The sequence below is a fragment of the Trichogramma pretiosum genome, unplaced genomic scaffold, assembly GCF_000599845.2.
Source record: "Trichogramma pretiosum strain Unisexual culture from Peru unplaced genomic scaffold, Tpre_2.0 scaffold15, whole genome shotgun sequence".
NCBI lineage: Eukaryota > Metazoa > Arthropoda > Insecta > Hymenoptera > Trichogrammatidae > Trichogramma > Trichogramma pretiosum.
In genome coordinates this window covers 423446-440341 of record NW_019641686.1, presented here as the reverse complement: position 1 = coordinate 440341, position 16896 = coordinate 423446, and the positions used below count along the sequence as shown (strand labels likewise).

Genomic DNA, 16896 nt, shown 5'->3' with positions numbered 1-16896 from the left:
TTTTATTTTAGCAATGAAGTTCTCTTTGGCGGAAGGTTAACGTTTTCGAGCGAGAATTGACTGTATTTCTTATAATTGACGGTTATAATTTATACCATGTACCACAAGCCCGGCGAGATTTATTATTAACTATTTTATTGTTTCATGATAATAATACTTTAATAATTTCACCCAAGAGTAATCCGTACTGACCTGATACGTGTAGATTTTTCGAATGAGTCATTATCCCACTCGATGAAACACCGTACGATGAACGCGGCTATTCGCCATACTTAATTGCTTCGAAGATCACTTGGTGCGTACGTTTCGTCGTATCATACAACTACTCAATTGCAATTATTGATAATTGTCGTCAGGTCAACAATTTATAGCAAGTTTTCAGGGTTATCTCAACGTATTTTCATACAACCTGAGATAAACTAACTACGACTGTAAACTTTTGAGAAAGGAGAGCTATGATTATCCGTTCGCAAATCGGAATACGTTACTTTCAAAGAATCATGTTCCAAAATCCGTTACAACTGAAACTAATTATCGACTGTATCATCGAGCAAAGTCTAAGAAAACTGCGCAATAATTTAAACAATAGCCAATCGTTACTCAAAGCTCCTTTGCAAGCGCTGCGTACTTATATATTTTGCTAGAGAGTAGAAACACCGGTCGCTGCGAATTTTATAATATAACGTTCAACAGTCTTGAGGATAAAACAGATTTGACTCATGGGGTAACGTAGCGGCCGGCTTTAGAGTCGCCCGCTAGTCGTCTGGCAACTCGCTGTTACTACTTACTCATGACATCGTCGAATTATAACCTGCCAATGTATTGTAGTGAACATTTTTAACATTAAATGTATTAAATTTTCACATGTTGTAAACATTGACATTCAAAAATGACAACCTTGTTAAAAGTACTCAATGGATTTAATCCATTAAAGAGTTTTTTAACACCAAAGTGAGTGTTCCATTTTGTGACATTTAATGTTATTCGAAGATACTTAGAAAATATTATAAACAATTATAATTAATTGTCTTTTTGTCTTTTAGACCAGACTTCCTTGAAATAACATGTCGTTCAAAACATCGAATACTGCCTAAACCAAAGAAAAGGTTTCCTCCCTGGCTTATTAAAAGCACAAGAAGCACAGTAAGAATTTTTTAATTTTTATTATGTCATCATGTCAATGAACTTGAAGCGAACATAAAATAAATTTGTTGCTTAGAACTATACAATAATGTTTAAATATTTTTTTAGCGTTATGAAGATGAATTGACTTCAGAAAATAAAACTTTTCTCAAACAATTGGTCCAAGAAAAGTATCCTCGACCAGAGAGTGGTTACGGATCTTACTCTCCTCTCAATTTAAATATTGTTGAATCAGCTGTCGAATGGAGTCCTAGTTACCAAAGAGCTGGTTTAATAGCCAGAAAAATTGGTGTTTACCCAATGTGGATGAAGGATGGAAGAAAGGTTCTTACCACATTGTTTCAAGTATGTACAAATTGATTGTTTTATTTATTAAACAAAATAATGACTAAAATTAATTTCAATAGGTGGCTGATAATCATGTAATTAAGTATCAACCTCCAGAAACATACAAACCTATGATAACAAAAAGAAAAACTTCACTTCCACCTTCAAAAGGAAGTCTTATAATAGGAGCAGACAGTGTAGATCCACAATTGGTATGTAACAATAATTTATTACAAAGGATCAAATATTTAAATTCATCTAAAATTATGTTTTTTATCCCAAGTTCACAAAAGAATATTGCGGTCTTTTTGAAGAATCTGGAGTCATGCCCAAAAGATTATTAGCTAGATTTCATGTTTCCCCTGAAGCTGCATTACAACCTGGTACACCATTATTAGCCTCTCATTTTAAAGTTGGACAGTATGTAGACATAAGGGGTAAAACGTTAGTAATTCAATAATTTTTTATTTTATATTGCTTTATTTTAAAATATAAATTTAATTAATCATTGGTTTAACAGCATAAATAGAGGATTTCAAGGAGTAATGAAAAGGTGGGGTTTTCATGGTATGCCTGCTAGTCATGGTGTTACCAAAACACACAGAAGACCAGGAAATATTGGATCTGGTGGTAAAAAAGCTCGTGTTATGCCAGGTACAAAAATGCCTGGTCACATGGGTAATAGATATCGAGTGTTGAAAGCTCAAAGAGTGAGTTCTTATTTTAAATCAGTTATAATCATATTACAAACGATTAAAATAAACTTAATTATTGTTATAGATTGTCAGAATTAATACAAAATATAATGTTTTATGGGTTCTTGGAAGTGCTTCACCAGGAGAGTGCAATTCATGTGTGCAAATATTTGATACAGTTTTACCTCTGAAAAATTGTAAATACCTTAAACAAACTCCGTACTTTCCAACATATTACCCAGGTAGAGATGAAGAGCTACCAGAAGAATTAATGGTTGATGATCTTCACAATTTCAATGACCCAACTATTATGTTTACAGAAGATGAAGAATAATTATAAGTAGTATTATAAGAGATCAAAAATAAAACTTTGTTACACAATTAAGATTCTTATTTATTTAACTACATAACTATATTATTTATAATGAGGGAAAAGGGTTGATTGAGTAAAAGTTCAGGTTATTTAGTTTGTCAATGTATTTGAAGAAAAAATATACATTGCTAATTTCAGATAGAAATAAGAAACTTGATCGTTACAGCCACTGTCTCTAATGTAAGCTACATTACTATTCATGCTGTTTTCTTTTTCCTAACATAATGCTTTTAATTATCGATTACTCTAACGAAGTTTAATTACATAATTTTTTGAAAATTCGTGACTGCAATTTATTTAACATGCCTAATATATACATAGAGGTAATTAAAATTGTGACACAAACGAAAGCTTAATGTAGTCTATACAAGTGCTGCAGCATTAAAAAATCTCCTGCTCAAACTTTGCACGATTTAAGCAAGAAATGAATTATATCAACATTATTTTAAACAATTCACATGAGAAGACGTGTCGGTCGTTTATCAAATGCTTTAGAATCAAAAGCAACATTATTTCTTCATTTCTATCAAATGGAAAAATTTTGATAACTACACATTTCACTTCATAAATAAATATTCAATTTCCTATTAAAAAATATTAAAAAATAATAATCACTTGACGTTAGTGAGCTTTTATGACTGAACCAGCATCTTGATTAGACTTGTTTCACGATGTAAACGTTACAAATAGTAAATCAATTATTGTAAAAATTATAACGAACGAAAAAAACAGTCGATTCGAGAAGTCGTTGACTTTTTCTCCGGTCATTTCGTTCTCATAGATCGTCAAAAGTCGAATGGCCTTTTCTTGTAATTAATTCTTCTATTCCTAGTTATAATGCCTATAAAGGCAATCGGCATTCAATTCGCTGCAGTAGTTTTGCATAATCTTTCATCTTTGGGCCCTTTTGTTCTCATTAGAATTTTTTAAATAATGGCGCATAAAAACGTGTTAGCCGCACTTTGACAGATGTAATATGGAATTGTGAAAAAAGGATAAAGGCAAGGAAAAGCCGAGCGGCTCTAGACTCAAGTTATTCGAGGGGGGACGGCACAATCGGGGAGCGGAAACAGAGAAAAGAACCTCTCAGAATTTGAACCCTTCATTTGGGATGGCCGCGGAAGGGTCAAATTCAAACGTTTCTTCGTTGATTGGCTGACCAAGATTGACATCATCCGTCTGAAAATAAAATTGAATCAAGTATTACAGAAAATCTAATTTTTACGAGCTTTGAAATGAAATATGATTAACTTACTTCCGAGAAATATTGCTCAATGATGTCATAAGCAAGTTTATAGATTTCCCCATTCATGTGACCTTGTAACGCTTCAATTTTGTCTAACCCACCGCACTCTTCAATCATACCAGCCAACATTTCAACATTTGGTCCAGCCATTTTTAGCATATTATGAATACCATCAAGAACAACTTGTACGACTTGATTATCTTTACATGATAACAACTCACAGAAAGGAGCTACAACACCTTCTTTGATCAATTCCATTACTTGTTCTTTATTACCACTTATCGTTAAATTACTGATCGCCCAAGCAGCTTCTTTCTGAGTTTGGAATTCACCCTAAGTATAACAAAAAATTTGACTATCAGTTACAGCAAGATGCAAAATTATAATAAATTGATTAATTCAACTTACTTTCGAGAGATTTCGGATAATTAGTGGTACTAACTTAGCATCTATAACAGCTTGTACTTGTGATTGATTACCAGCTGTGATATTTGATAAGAACCATACTGCTTCCTTGCAAATTTTTTCCTTGGGATGAGTAAGTAATGATGGGAAGTGAGATAACGCATCACTGTTTAGAACAATCTGCGTTTGCTCATCTGTGCCTGTGACAATATTTCCTACAGCTCTTAGAGCAGCTGTTTGAACTTTAACTTCTTTGTGTGATAGAAGCGGAATAAGTCGTGGGACAACCCCGCTATCAATGACCATTTGAATTTGCTCATTACCTCCATCTGTTAAATAACTCAGAGCCCAAACAGTATCAACAAGAATCTATAAAAATAATTCATAAATCAATATACATTTTCCTGAATCAATAAATGTGAAGAAAAAATTATAGAAGTTTGTGTCTTACATTAATATCCATGTGATGAATTAAAACATTCAAAGCAGGTAAAATCTCTTTGATTGTTAGAATAGGTGGAGGGACGTCTTTGTTTCTACATAAATTAACAATGACCCACGTTACATTACGTAGGAATGTGAGTGGGATATCTGGCTTGATAAATTGTAAAAGTGGGCCAACAACACCTAGTTGAATAACATAATCTCTCAATGCTGGACCATCACCAATAATATTACCTATAAAAAAAATCAACATTTAGATATTTTGTTGAAAAATACATTTATTTTTATTTTGTATCATAGTAATGATGAGATTCTAACCTAGAGCCCAAACAGCTTGTTCACAAACATTTTGTTGACTGGAAAGCAATAATTGAAGAAATAGTGGAACTGCTCCTGCATTTACAACTGCATTTGTTTGGGCTGATGTTCCACTGGCAATATTTGTTAGTGCCCATGCAGCCTCAAATTGTAGAGAGGGACTAAAAATATAAAAATTAATATATATGATTTAAAAATAAGTTTAAAAATAAAGTATTAGATGATATTAAAATGTGTAACTTACTTATCATGTTTTTCCAAACACCTAACTAAAATAGGCAAAATACCACTATCGATTAGAGGATCTATAGGTGGATTGCGATCCGATGAGAGTAATTTTCTAGCTGCTTGAACAGCTTGTAACTGTTCAGCAGGGTCTGCGCTATCAGCTTTCAAAACCAGCTCTTCCAAGTTAGTTTTTGCCAACTGCTTATCAATATCTTCCTCATCTATCAAAATATTGAAAAAGCAATAAAATCGTAATTAGTAAATATTATGATGAATTGATCAGTAAGTGTAAATAATCCTTTACCAGTTGAATCCAAAATAGGAACATTTCTTTTCTTTTGAAGAGTTTCCTCTCTTTTATTTTTTCTGAGCTCCACTGTAACTTCATTTCTCCGTCTTCTCATTTCCTGTTGAAAATCATTAATTGGATTACAACAATCAATTATTAGAAAAAAAAAAATAATAATAATAAACAGATAAATCATAAAATTAATAAATAAACAAGTAAATATTAGATATGTGCAAAATATTTTTTGAAATCCAATATATAGTTTAATTGATCTTTCCCCTAAAATCATAATTCAATTGTTATTTTCAGGATCTTGTGCTATAGAGCATTTAATGAAACTTAAAAAGTATATTTTAAGATAATTGATCATGCACTAGTTCTTCTCTAGTGATACTGTGAAATTTAATTGATCAACAAAATTTTGAGTGTAAATTTTTGCACACATAAAATTTTGATACATATTTAAATAAATTCAAATTCTTAAATAATGTTAATTATATAATTGAAATTCTTACTCATGTTTGAAGTCTCATTGTTTATGTTAGAATTAGCTAATCAAGCTAATCTTTCTCATAAGACTGTACGTCTGATTAACTCCTTGGGTGTGGGAGCAAAGTTAGCTATGTCGGCTGAAAAATGAGTATAAAACAATAGCGTTTCAATGGATTTTCTTTAAACTTGCACATCATCAACTTTTGCATATCCACAAATTCTTTGCAAGCTCACTTCTGCTCATCATGACGCACCGTCCGCACGCCATCCACACTCAAGGAGTTAATCCACCATCACTCATATCATCGAACCAGAACAAAAAAAAGTTAAGATTCAAGCCACATGATAAGTTATCATCAAAACCAGATGCATTCATTAAAGACATCTTTACTCAACTCATTTTTCTACAACCTTTAAAAATTACTTCACCAATCTTAATGTTTCAATAACTAAAGAAAAATTATGTATACATATAATAAACACATGTTATTCAAAAGAAAAAGATGTGTAAAAATTCATGTAATTATCATGTAAGCATCATTCTCAAATGATTCATGGTTTTCAAGCACCAACTCAATATCATAATTCATCCTCAAATTCCAACCAGCAATCATCATAGCTCACAATATCACCCAACATCTATTATACATGATGATAATAAAATAATCATCACAATTATTCTCAGTGATGTTTATTTAATCCAAAAATTGTGAATAATTCGGGCCTGTATGACTATGTGTGCTCACTTATACATATCTTTTACACACATATTTAATATATACATGTTTATAAAGGTGTGTTATATACAATTTGTGTGAGGCTATCAGATACACAGACACATCGATGTATCCGGTTTTGCACACGCGCGCTAGCAAATGCGAAAGACAGACAGAGCAAGAAAGAGCGAGAACGTAAAAGAGAGAGAAAGAGAGAGAAAATCTCTGAAACCCAGCAAACAATTCGATATAACAATTTATTGAGCAAGCCAAGAGGAATGCGTCAGTTTCTTCAAGCAATAGAGGCGAGCTCGTGAAAATGAATTTTTTCACTTCGATTAGTTGCGCATATATCGAGCGCCCAAGGCCACGAGAGTCGGCGATGTGTGTATATATATGTAAAATTCAAAGGAAATGTATGAACTTCCACCTGCTCAGTCTGTCTCTCTTCCTCTTTCGCTTTTTCACCTTTCTACATCATAAGGACATGCAAAACTGCTCTTTTACACTCGTGTAATGTAATAAACGTGTCTCTAGGGCATAGGAAATGATTGCAAACATGAATGTGTACTTGTGAGAGTCACTGATACATTTACTCGAAATTATCAACATACATCACGAATCCAGAACAGTTGGATATTCATCGCATTCATCATTGCAGACATTTTTGCACACGCATACATTCGTGCGAGCGCGAGGGGACCTATCTACTTTTATAATATCCTACAAAGTCTCTCAGTCAAAATGTAGCAAATTCATAGATTCTTTTACACACGAGCAACATGCCGCATTGTGTGCGCGAAGCGAATCGCCATTTCTTTCCTTCGTATTGCCTCGTAATTCCGAAGAGTGAAGCGCGCGTCGCCCTATAACGGCCGATAATAATAATCATGCCAGCGAAGAATAACTCGGTGAAACATAAGCTGCCCTGCAAAGGGTAGCTTCTACTACACAATGGACGATTTAATTATAGGAGCACGGAGGCAAGACGACGGCGAAATTGGTCGCGTCGCGCGGCTCATTTCCCAACTTGACATGTAAAAAGGTATATCTATAAGTAAATTTGGCGCACGACACATGGCACTACTGGTATTCATACACATATGCGTCGCAAAACAGATAGGCTTAAGATGGACGATTAAGGCAATGAATGTCTCTGAATGAGCAACTTACATCTTGGTCCTTGCCCTTGTTCTTGAAGACCATCATCCGATTCTTGTTGATCATGTCGGACGCCATCCTTCCTGTGTTATCCAGCTTGGCTGCTTTTTATTTATTACAAGTGACGGAACAAAAGTCGAATCGATTTTCGCTCCGAAGATCCGTGTTGTATTCTCCTTTCGACAGTCTTCTCTTGCGCTGATGTGCGACCGTGCGTTACGTACGCGTGCGTGCGTGAACTGACTCTCTTCGACTCCGACTGTAATATATTACAGGCTTCAGTGTATGTGCGCGCCTGTATACTCTGCGGGCGCGACAGTTGCGAATTGGACCGTTTATAAAATTTCTGATCGTGTTGCCAAACGAACGACAATTGCTGCCTGTCGCGCTGCCCCGTCGTCGCTCGCTATAATATTTTGCGGGTTCCCAGTGGCTTTCGCACTCGAGCCGTGTGCTAGTACAGAAAAAGAGAGATGAGCGCACACAACGTGTATGACGCCCCTTACGGCATTCCACTTCAAAGTCCCCGAGAGCTGCTCTGGCTTCGACTTTCGAGATAGACAGAGAGAGATAATGAGAGGGACTATATATATCTTCGACCAACCTTCCTGAGTATAAGTATGTTTTGTAGTAACTGACTCGACGATCAGCTATTTCGATGTGCTGCCGCGAAATCAGCCAAGTTCCGTCGCAGAAACCTACGTTTTATTGAAGACTTTGCCTTGGCTTGCCAGTAGCGACACCCGCGAAAATTCACCGCGGCACAGTTTTGATAGCGTCTGTCGTCTGACCGCCAACTAAAAAACGCCAACGATCGCGATATTTTTGCATTGACTTATCAAGAATCGCGTCGAGCCAGATGATAAGACCAATTCGTTCTTTACATTTGCAGCGCGAGAAACGTGTCGATATGAGAGCGGGCAGAATTATAATCTAACAAAAATTATAGCATTTCAAAACGAAGATTAAGGTCAGCACCATCTACAGACCACAATAACGAAGTAATATGTTATTCGAGGTTATGACGGCCGACACTCAGCACTCGGCAGTCGGCAGCTGCTTCACAACTTTTGATGGCGTCGTTATTTAAAGCTATCATTATAACTACAATATGCATTTTTAAAAGAACTCAATTTTCGTGTATTGAAAACACGTCGACCAATGAGCATTCCAGTGAGTCTCGATTGCATCACATGAGATTTTTGTATCAATGACTATTACTTTAGGTGTACGAATAAATTTAATTCAAGGAGTACACTGATTTTTTTCGTCTTATAAAATAGAAAAAAATATCAACGAAATAGTCGATGAATCGGCTTGTGCAAATTGACACTCTGCTGTATTGCGATGCCAATTACTTAGAACTCTAATTTTTGTAGAACACAGTTTCAATGACTAACATTATTTATCAGAATTATAATCAAATTTTTAACTATGACGAAGATGAAGCAACCAATGAATCTTTGAAAATAATACCGATCGTTCCGATCGAAGAAAAGTTTGATAAAATCTAGTATTTTTAAAAATAGCTTTTTTTTCGTCCCTCTTTAATTCACGTTTATTTATTTTTTTCTTTTTCATTCCAATGAAAATGAACGGCATAGAACATGAGAAGTGGCAGCTAGCGATCGAAAGACGCTTGCAAAGAGAAGGAGAATTATCGAAGATTTCATTATCGTTAGCGATTTGCATTTAAACTGCAGAATTTGGAGTTGGAATACGATTTATCATGACTTGACGCATTATCGTGGCATTGAAAGTCTGTCAATAAAACAATTATTCGTTATATGAATATTATCAATAGAATGTTATTAACATTTATATTAAATAATTACGATTACGAAAAGTTTCGATTAATTTTTCTGATACATTTTTCATTTTCAGTAACGCAACACAATTGAAAATGGCCTTAAAAGGCATTAAAATTTTAGAGTTAGCAGGTTTGGCTCCAGCTCCATTTTGCGGAATGCTTCTTGCGGATTTTGGAGCTTCTGTAATAAGAATCGATAAAGTAAAGTAAATTTTTTTCTAAGCTATTAAATGCTCAATTATTATGCATTGTTAAAATTGATATGCTTTTTAGATAGGAGCCCCACACTTGGATTCTTTAGGAAATGGAAAAAGATCAATTGCCTTGAATCTCAAGACAAAAAAAGGTATTGATATTTTCAAAAGACTCTGTAAAAGCTGTGATGTTATTATTGATCCTTACAGAAAAGGTAATTTTTCATCTTTGGTAGATAAATTTCATTCTTTTCATATATCTAAATGACTTTCATTAGGTGTCATGGAAAAACTAAATCTAGGACCAGCAGACCTCATGAGTCAGAATAAAAAATTAATTTATGCAAGATTAACTGGATTTGGTCAAGATGGTCCTTACGCTGAAATGGCTGGTCATGACATAAATTATGTTGGATTATCAGGTAAAAATATTAAAAAATTTTTACATTTGAAAGTAATTTCACAGTTTCATTATCTCTCAGGGTTACTATCTATATTTGGTCGTCAACATGAAAAACCTACACCACCTGTAAACTTGGCAGCTGACTTTGGTGGTGGTGGTTTAATGTGTGCTTTTGGAATTGTTATGGCTTTACATGAGCGAAACCAGAGTAAGAAAGGGCAAATAATAGATACTTCAATGGTAGAGGGTACTGCTTATTTAGGAAGTTGGTTTTATAGATCAATAAGTATTCCTGGATTGTGGGGACAGCCTAGAGGAAAAAATGTGTACGTTTGATATTCAATTGAGCTATTTATTAATATTAAATAATAAATGAATATTAAATAATAAATATTTCCAGACTTGACACAGGAACTCATTTTTATGATACATATGAAACTAAAGATGGTTTATTTATGGCTGTAGGAGCTTTAGAGCCTCAGTTTTATGCAGAATTGTTGAGTAAACTTGACTTGACTGAAGATGAACTACCACAATATGATGATTATGAAGAAAATCGCAGGAAATTAACAAATATATTCAAAAGCAAAACTCAAGCACAATGGTGTGAAATATTTGATGGTACTGATGCATGTGTTACACCCGTTCTTACGTTCGAAAATGTTGCATCCCATGTACATAATGTATCACAGAACAGTTTTTCTATGGGCAAAGATAATATAATTGTACCAAATCCATCACCAAGATTATCTCGTACTCCAGGAGAATCTTGTGCCACAAAAAATGGAAATATCAGACCTGGTGATCACACTTTGAATGTATTAAGAGAATACAAATATTCTCCTAGTGAAATTGAAGATTTTATCAAGAATGGTATAGTTGAACAATCTGAACCAGCATCAAAATTATAAATTCAAATTTGTATAAATTGCTATCTTTTTATGTCGAAGTTGACATTGATATAATTTTGATATATGGTTGATTAGTAATTAATGGTTTTTTGAATAATTTTAATCAAAGTTTTTATGTTTGAAAACAATATTTTTATTCATTATCTTAACTATATACATAAAAAAAAGTGTCTTAACAAGTTCATTCTTTATAAATAAAAACTTAATCCATTAAGGCTGGCAAAGGGACCTCTGTTATTACAATATTTTTTTCCCATAAGTCTCTTACAAGTTGAACTTTTTTAACAATATCTTTAATAGGCAGATGATCTACCTTAATAAATTGTGGATACACTGTTATAAGTTTTTTAATCGCAGGAACAAATTCTTCGTCTACTTCTACAAATTGTATATCATATTCATGATACTCTTTAGAATTTTCAGAAGAATAATATAATTTATGCACTCCTTCTTCATGGACTAATCTAGCGCAATGATGTCTTATTAATCTTACCATGTTATCAGGCTCTATTTCCACTCTATTGACAACTTCACCATTTTCAATCATCTTTTCTCCTCCTTCTTGAACTGTGCAAATAGCTTCACTTTCATCTAGCATTGGTGGCAAGAAATCATGAATGTGATTTTTGGCCATCTGATCAGCAGCCTCATGAACATTTAAATATTTATCAAAGACAGTTTGAACCAAAGATTTAGTTTTATCTACAAATTCTTTCAACATATTATCGTTTTTTTTATTTTTATAAACTTCTCCGACATGCTTTAAATAGTGTAATGGTAAACCTTGCCTAAACTTTGGTTCATTTTCAATGGCATTTTTCAATGCATTTGGGAGCAATTTTTCCAAAAAGTCTGCCCAGCTATTATTTTGATAAACACTTAATGTAATATGCAAACTATGTTCATCAGATCCAAAAGTATCTCCTTGATGTATGGTACCTCTTGGAAGGTACAATAGATCACCAGCATGAATGACATCATCGAAAATTGGTTCCCCTAATTCTTCTTGTGAAAAATTTGGAGAAGAGTATCTAGGATGCAACTCTTTTTTATTTCTTGATTTATATAATCTCCATCTCTTTTTACCTTCAATTTGTAAAATAAAAGCCTCAATGTCATCATAATGGGGAGCAAACCCTTGACTATTGGGAGGAGTTAAATAGGAATTGGCTCCAACAAAACATCCAAAATACTCTTGTAATGCAGAATTGATTTTATGCACTATAGGAATAAAGGTTTGAGGATTCAACATGCGTACTGAACAACCATTGAGATAATAGTCCCACACAACACTTGGTAAGGCTCTTCCAGGTGGGTTATGAGTTTCTCTGATACCATCAGAGTAAGATGTTATATCTAAATTTTTGGAATACATGATATAATTGTCCCTTAGAAGTTGATCCAACAATGGGGTTGACATCATTGGAGAAAAATATTTTGGTTTATTTCGTCTCACATGAAGAGGCTTTTGCTCCCAAATATCTTTCATAAACGTATCTGGTTTAATGGGATACACCAACCAGTTAAAGGCTTCCTCACTAGCTTCGATTGGATTAACATGATCTTCAAAGTATTCTTCATCACTTTCAATTGACATTGATTCACTGCCATGTTCTGGGAAATATACAAGCTCTGGTACATCTGAACAATCACTTTCATTACCGTTACTTGTTGTAGTCTTACCTGCAGGAAGTTCAGTTAGATTTTTGTTATTGACCTCTTGCTTTTTGGTATTTTTCTTCTTTTTAACAACTTTTTTCGGCTGGATAGTTAAATTTTTAGTATTTTTCACTGTTTTTTTCGTGATAGCATTACTGCATTTTGACTGCTCGCGTGCACCGTTTTGTTGTTGGAAGGGCACTTTTTTATTGGTTTCACTTGAATTATTTTGTAACTGACCATGGTTATCAGATTTATTTTTAGCATTTTGTTGTGGAGAAATTTTCGTATTGACTATCACAAAACCTTTATTTTCTTTTGGAGATTTATTTTTGGCTTTGCTCACACCATTTTGTTGTTTTTTTTTCAATTTCAATTTTTTGGATTTACTAGTTTGCGATATTGGTTGAGTCTTTTTTGTAGCATTTTGAAGTCTTGCTACTTCGTAAGCTGATAACATTTCCATGATGAAAAATTTCTTAGTCTTAAAGGATTTCTTTTGAAATGATGACTTGCCGGCTAAATTACACCGACCACGTGCAAGTTTTGCTGTACAGCAAACTGTTAAACCAATGCGGCTTGATTCACTAAAAACTTACAGTCAAATAGTCTTTAGCTTTTGCGAGCAAAATTAAACCTTGAAAATTTTATTAATATACCTTATAAATGGATTAAACTAAACAAATGATTGCTTTACTGAAGCGGTAACACGTGCTTCTGTTACAAGCACGAGAACGACTATGTGTTGTTAGTTGTGACTTGTGAGTTGAATGAGCTGACGACTTGTTGCGCGCGCATCGTAACGCCTAAAACGTAGGAAAATACTTAAAATTTTATAATTTCGCTCACTCTAAATATTTTTAAGATTATAACATTTCAACGTTTTATTGATTGGAATTGGATTGTTTTATCTTTTATTTAAAATGAATTTATTTTGATAATTTATAGAATTTTAAGTGATTTATTAAAATCGAATGAATTTCGTCATAAGTTCCCGCACATAGCAGATCTTTTTATCTCATTCACTTAGGTTGTTTACATGGTAGTGCATGTCGCATACCGCGGCATACTGTGTATAATCCAAACACCAGAAGAACTAGAATAATTATTTTGTTTATTTTTTGAAAAAAAAATCATACATCAATCTGCTTTGTTAAGAACGAAAAATATAATGGATGTACAAGCATCAAAAGAAGAGTACTTATTGAAGAAAGCTAATGATGCTTTGGCTGTTGATATTCATTCAGCTAAATCATGGTTAATTTCTGCCAAATCCCTATTCCCACACAGTATAAAAGTTCAGGTGAATCATTTATTAATTATAAATAAAATTCATATTAAGAAATATGCTGTTACTAGCAGATCTTTTTAATCTATTACAGTTTGAAGCTTATCGTTTTGAAAAACTATCAAAAAATACTCAAGGAGCAGCAGAATGTTTTACTGAAATGTAAGCTAATAATATAATTTTTTGTTTCATAAAATATTAATTTGCATGACAGTTTTCAGAGTTTTCCAGATAATATTGAAATATGGAAGGAAACAGAAAAAATAACAAAATCATTAAGGTCTGAGAAAATCGAAGATGAATCAGAATTCTTATGTGAAATGTTTCAGTTTATACCTCAAGAACTTCAACATCGTTTACTATTACTAACTGCTGAACGTAGTGAAGAAACTATTGAACATTGCAAATTGTTATTGCTATTGTTTAAAAGATTTCCTCAAACCATTTCTTCATATGGGGTAAAAAAACATTCATCAATCTAAAAAATTTTTATATTCGAGTAAATTCCTAATTCATTTTTACCTTTTATAGCATCAATTAGTAGAAACACTAACAACAGCTGAAAAACATAATCATGAAATGCATGGTGTACCAGTAAATGAAATTAGAAAACTATTAACTTGTGAAGTACTTCCACTGCTAAGTAATGCACAAATTGAACTACCTGCAAAAACAAGTCAACGACTATTGACCAAAGCTGTAGAATTTTATTTGGCTTATCTACAACAACCTCAGGATACTCAAATAGATAATCCCTGGGACAAATTGTTCCAAGTATTAGAATTGATGGGAAATAAATTAGGGTGGGAATTAAGCAAATTATTTGCTGTTCCATGGAATCGACTCATGTACTGTGACCATTTGCATCAATATGCTAATGCAAATGCATCTAATTTGAATGATGAACATTCAAATAAACAATTGATACTTTGCTGCATGGTGGTTTTTATCAGAACTCTTCAAGAACATTCATCTTCTTTTGGATCTCAGAATTATGTGCTTGTTGAAGCTTTTGCAGAAGAACCACTTTCGAGTAAGAAAATATTTTCTTTAAATAAATTGATTAAGCATATACATGACATAAACTATTTATAATTTCATTCATTGTCTTTATTTAATTTTATAGTTCCGTCAGAGCCAAAAATCAAGAAACGTAAAAAAGAAGAACAGCATAATATTGTCATTACTTGTGATGGAGAATATGATGGGGATGCTTTAATTTTAGCTGTAAAATTATATGATCTTATGAATGCAAGTGAAGTATCTCAAAAAGAGTTTGTTAGGCTTATAGCACAACTACGATTGAATGCGGTCTTGACATCATTTGTAAATGATGTGTCATTGTATAAAAATTTGCATCGGGATCTTTTACTAAGGCTGCCTCAAGAAGCAAACAATATAAGTGTTCACTTACGGATGGCAAGCTCGTGTTTTGTTGTAAAAGATTATAAGGTGATTACAAAATTTATAAACAATTTTTCACTCTACTGAATCATTTATTTTGTATCATTTTTGTGTTTCAGGCAATGTTAGAGTATATAAAACCTGTAGTTGATGCATTACCAAGTGTAGAAGGTAAATTATCTTCTAAACTAACTGTCATTGGGTCCAGACATTTACATTACTTGTCTTTAACAAAAATTCCTATACTTCAGTATTGCTGTAAACTTCTTTTATTCGCAATTAAAGTAAGTATAAAACTGTTTAGAATCTATGCAATCAAGTAAAAAATAGTACTAATATAACATGTTGGTTAACAGGAAAGTTTATCCTGGCCTGGAAGAAATCATGATTGGGCTATAGGTCATGCATTTGTTTTGATGCAAATGGACTGGCCCCAAGAAGCACCATTATTTCATTATTTCACAAAAGAGATTTTAAATCAAAGGTCATTTCATTATCCAGCTTTTCAGGCTTATCTTATCAATGTAGATATTTTGGAAGAACTTACATATTTATGGACAGAGCATGGAGGAAATGTACATTTAAATATTAGTGGATCTACTGAAAGCGTACCAAGTAGGTTTATAACTTAAAATTTTGTTGTAACTTGTTTTTTGATTTGGTATATTTTGAGCAACGAGTCTGAATATGTTTTTTTGGAAAATTTCGTTGCTGCACTTGTCATGCGAGTTTGGTGTTTTGACGAAAAGCATATTATCACGGCAAAGTTGTTTTTTTAAGCTATAATCTAATAAATATTATTATTAACATTTTTAGACCGCAGAATTGGTACACGAGGAGCAGATAAAGGTGTGCGCAATGAAATAAAAGAAATAATGCGAAAACAGGTTGCGAGAGATGAATTGGAACCGATTGACGAAGTACTGAAAAGATTTATTATCAATGAAAAAACAACCTTGCAGCATATGCTAAAATTAAGATGATAAAGGTTCATCAAACATACATTTTGTAAAATAAAATCATTTTCTAATAACAATAAACTGAAAATATTATTAATCTTTTATTCACTATTTATAAGCTTTAACATTTTCATAATTAAATTTGTACAAAATTATGAATGAAAGTAACAGTAATTGTATTATAAAAGTTTCATGCTCCAAAATTGTATAAAATGCCTTATGTGATATATATTTATAGTAAGCTTTTATGTATCATAAAGATAACACTGATGAATAACAATGATACGTCACAAACAACCCAGTGTTCAATAATGAATAACTTTTCCTTCCTATTTTCAACAATATAAATATTTCTTTTGCCTAAACACCAAGTTTACCTATATTGTTGGTTCTTCACTTCAAAGTTTGGATATTTAAATTGTCGCACACCC

At 33.0% G+C, this 16896-nt stretch overlaps 5 protein-coding genes across 10 annotated transcripts; 3 read left to right on the top strand and 2 right to left on the bottom strand.

Annotated features, from left to right (window-relative positions):
- The first annotated feature begins 772 nt into the window (after positions 1-772).
- Positions 773-2547, top strand: LOC106650155 (39S ribosomal protein L3, mitochondrial). Its single transcript, XM_014368018.1, has 7 exons — positions 773-951; positions 1044-1143; positions 1252-1488; positions 1551-1682; positions 1754-1914; positions 1991-2180; positions 2251-2547. Exons 1-7 carry the CDS (start codon positions 890-892, stop codon positions 2497-2499), a joined length of 1131 nt encoding a protein of 376 aa, XP_014223504.1. The 5' UTR covers positions 773-889; the 3' UTR covers positions 2500-2547.
- Positions 2548-2624: 77 nt separating this feature from the next.
- On the bottom strand, positions 2625-8223 carry LOC106650153 (importin subunit alpha-3). Of its 2 annotated transcripts, none has more exons than XM_014368012.2 (8): positions 7850-8223; positions 5484-5586; positions 5196-5400; positions 4952-5112; positions 4641-4867; positions 4193-4558; positions 3794-4117; positions 2625-3717 (listed from the first exon to the last, which is right to left on the bottom strand). In XM_014368012.2, exons 1-8 carry the CDS (start codon positions 7913-7915, stop codon positions 3625-3627), a joined length of 1545 nt encoding a protein of 514 aa, XP_014223498.1. In that variant the 5' UTR covers positions 7916-8223; the 3' UTR covers positions 2625-3624. The 2 variants fall into 2 exon arrangements, with proteins under 2 accessions (XP_014223498.1, XP_014223499.1); XM_014368013.2 differs by lacking the exon at positions 7850-8223 and adding an exon at positions 5984-6008.
- Positions 8224-8384: 161 nt separating this feature from the next.
- Positions 8385-11283, top strand: LOC106650154 (alpha-methylacyl-CoA racemase). Of its 5 annotated transcripts, none has more exons than XM_023461266.1 (7): positions 9053-9350; positions 9442-9596; positions 9722-9848; positions 9921-10056; positions 10120-10263; positions 10324-10570; positions 10645-11283. In XM_023461266.1, the coding sequence occupies exons 3-7, from the start codon at positions 9741-9743 to the stop codon at positions 11153-11155; spliced, it is 1146 nt and encodes a 381-aa protein (XP_023317034.1). In that variant the 5' UTR covers positions 9053-9350; positions 9442-9596; positions 9722-9740; the 3' UTR covers positions 11156-11283. The 5 variants fall into 5 exon arrangements, with proteins under 5 accessions (XP_023317035.1, XP_014223503.1, XP_023317034.1 ...); XM_023461265.1 differs by having other exon boundaries at positions 9442-9644; XM_023461267.1 differs by lacking the exons at positions 9053-9350; positions 9442-9596 and adding an exon at positions 8385-8455.
- A 1-nt stretch (position 11284) lies between these two features.
- LOC106650151 (ribosomal oxygenase 1) lies at positions 11285-13570 on the bottom strand. Its single transcript, XM_014368011.2, has 2 exons — positions 12839-13570; positions 11285-12769 (listed from the first exon to the last, which is right to left on the bottom strand). Exons 1-2 carry the CDS (start codon positions 13278-13280, stop codon positions 11358-11360), a joined length of 1854 nt encoding a protein of 617 aa, XP_014223497.1. The 5' UTR covers positions 13281-13570; the 3' UTR covers positions 11285-11357.
- A 46-nt stretch (positions 13571-13616) lies between these two features.
- On the top strand, positions 13617-16762 carry LOC106650190 (integrator complex subunit 10). Its single transcript, XM_014368090.2, has 8 exons — positions 13617-14117; positions 14197-14264; positions 14317-14560; positions 14634-15135; positions 15229-15554; positions 15626-15790; positions 15863-16121; positions 16323-16762. Exons 1-8 carry the CDS (start codon positions 13986-13988, stop codon positions 16487-16489), a joined length of 1863 nt encoding a protein of 620 aa, XP_014223576.1. The 5' UTR covers positions 13617-13985; the 3' UTR covers positions 16490-16762.
- Positions 16763-16896: the final 134 nt, after the last annotated feature.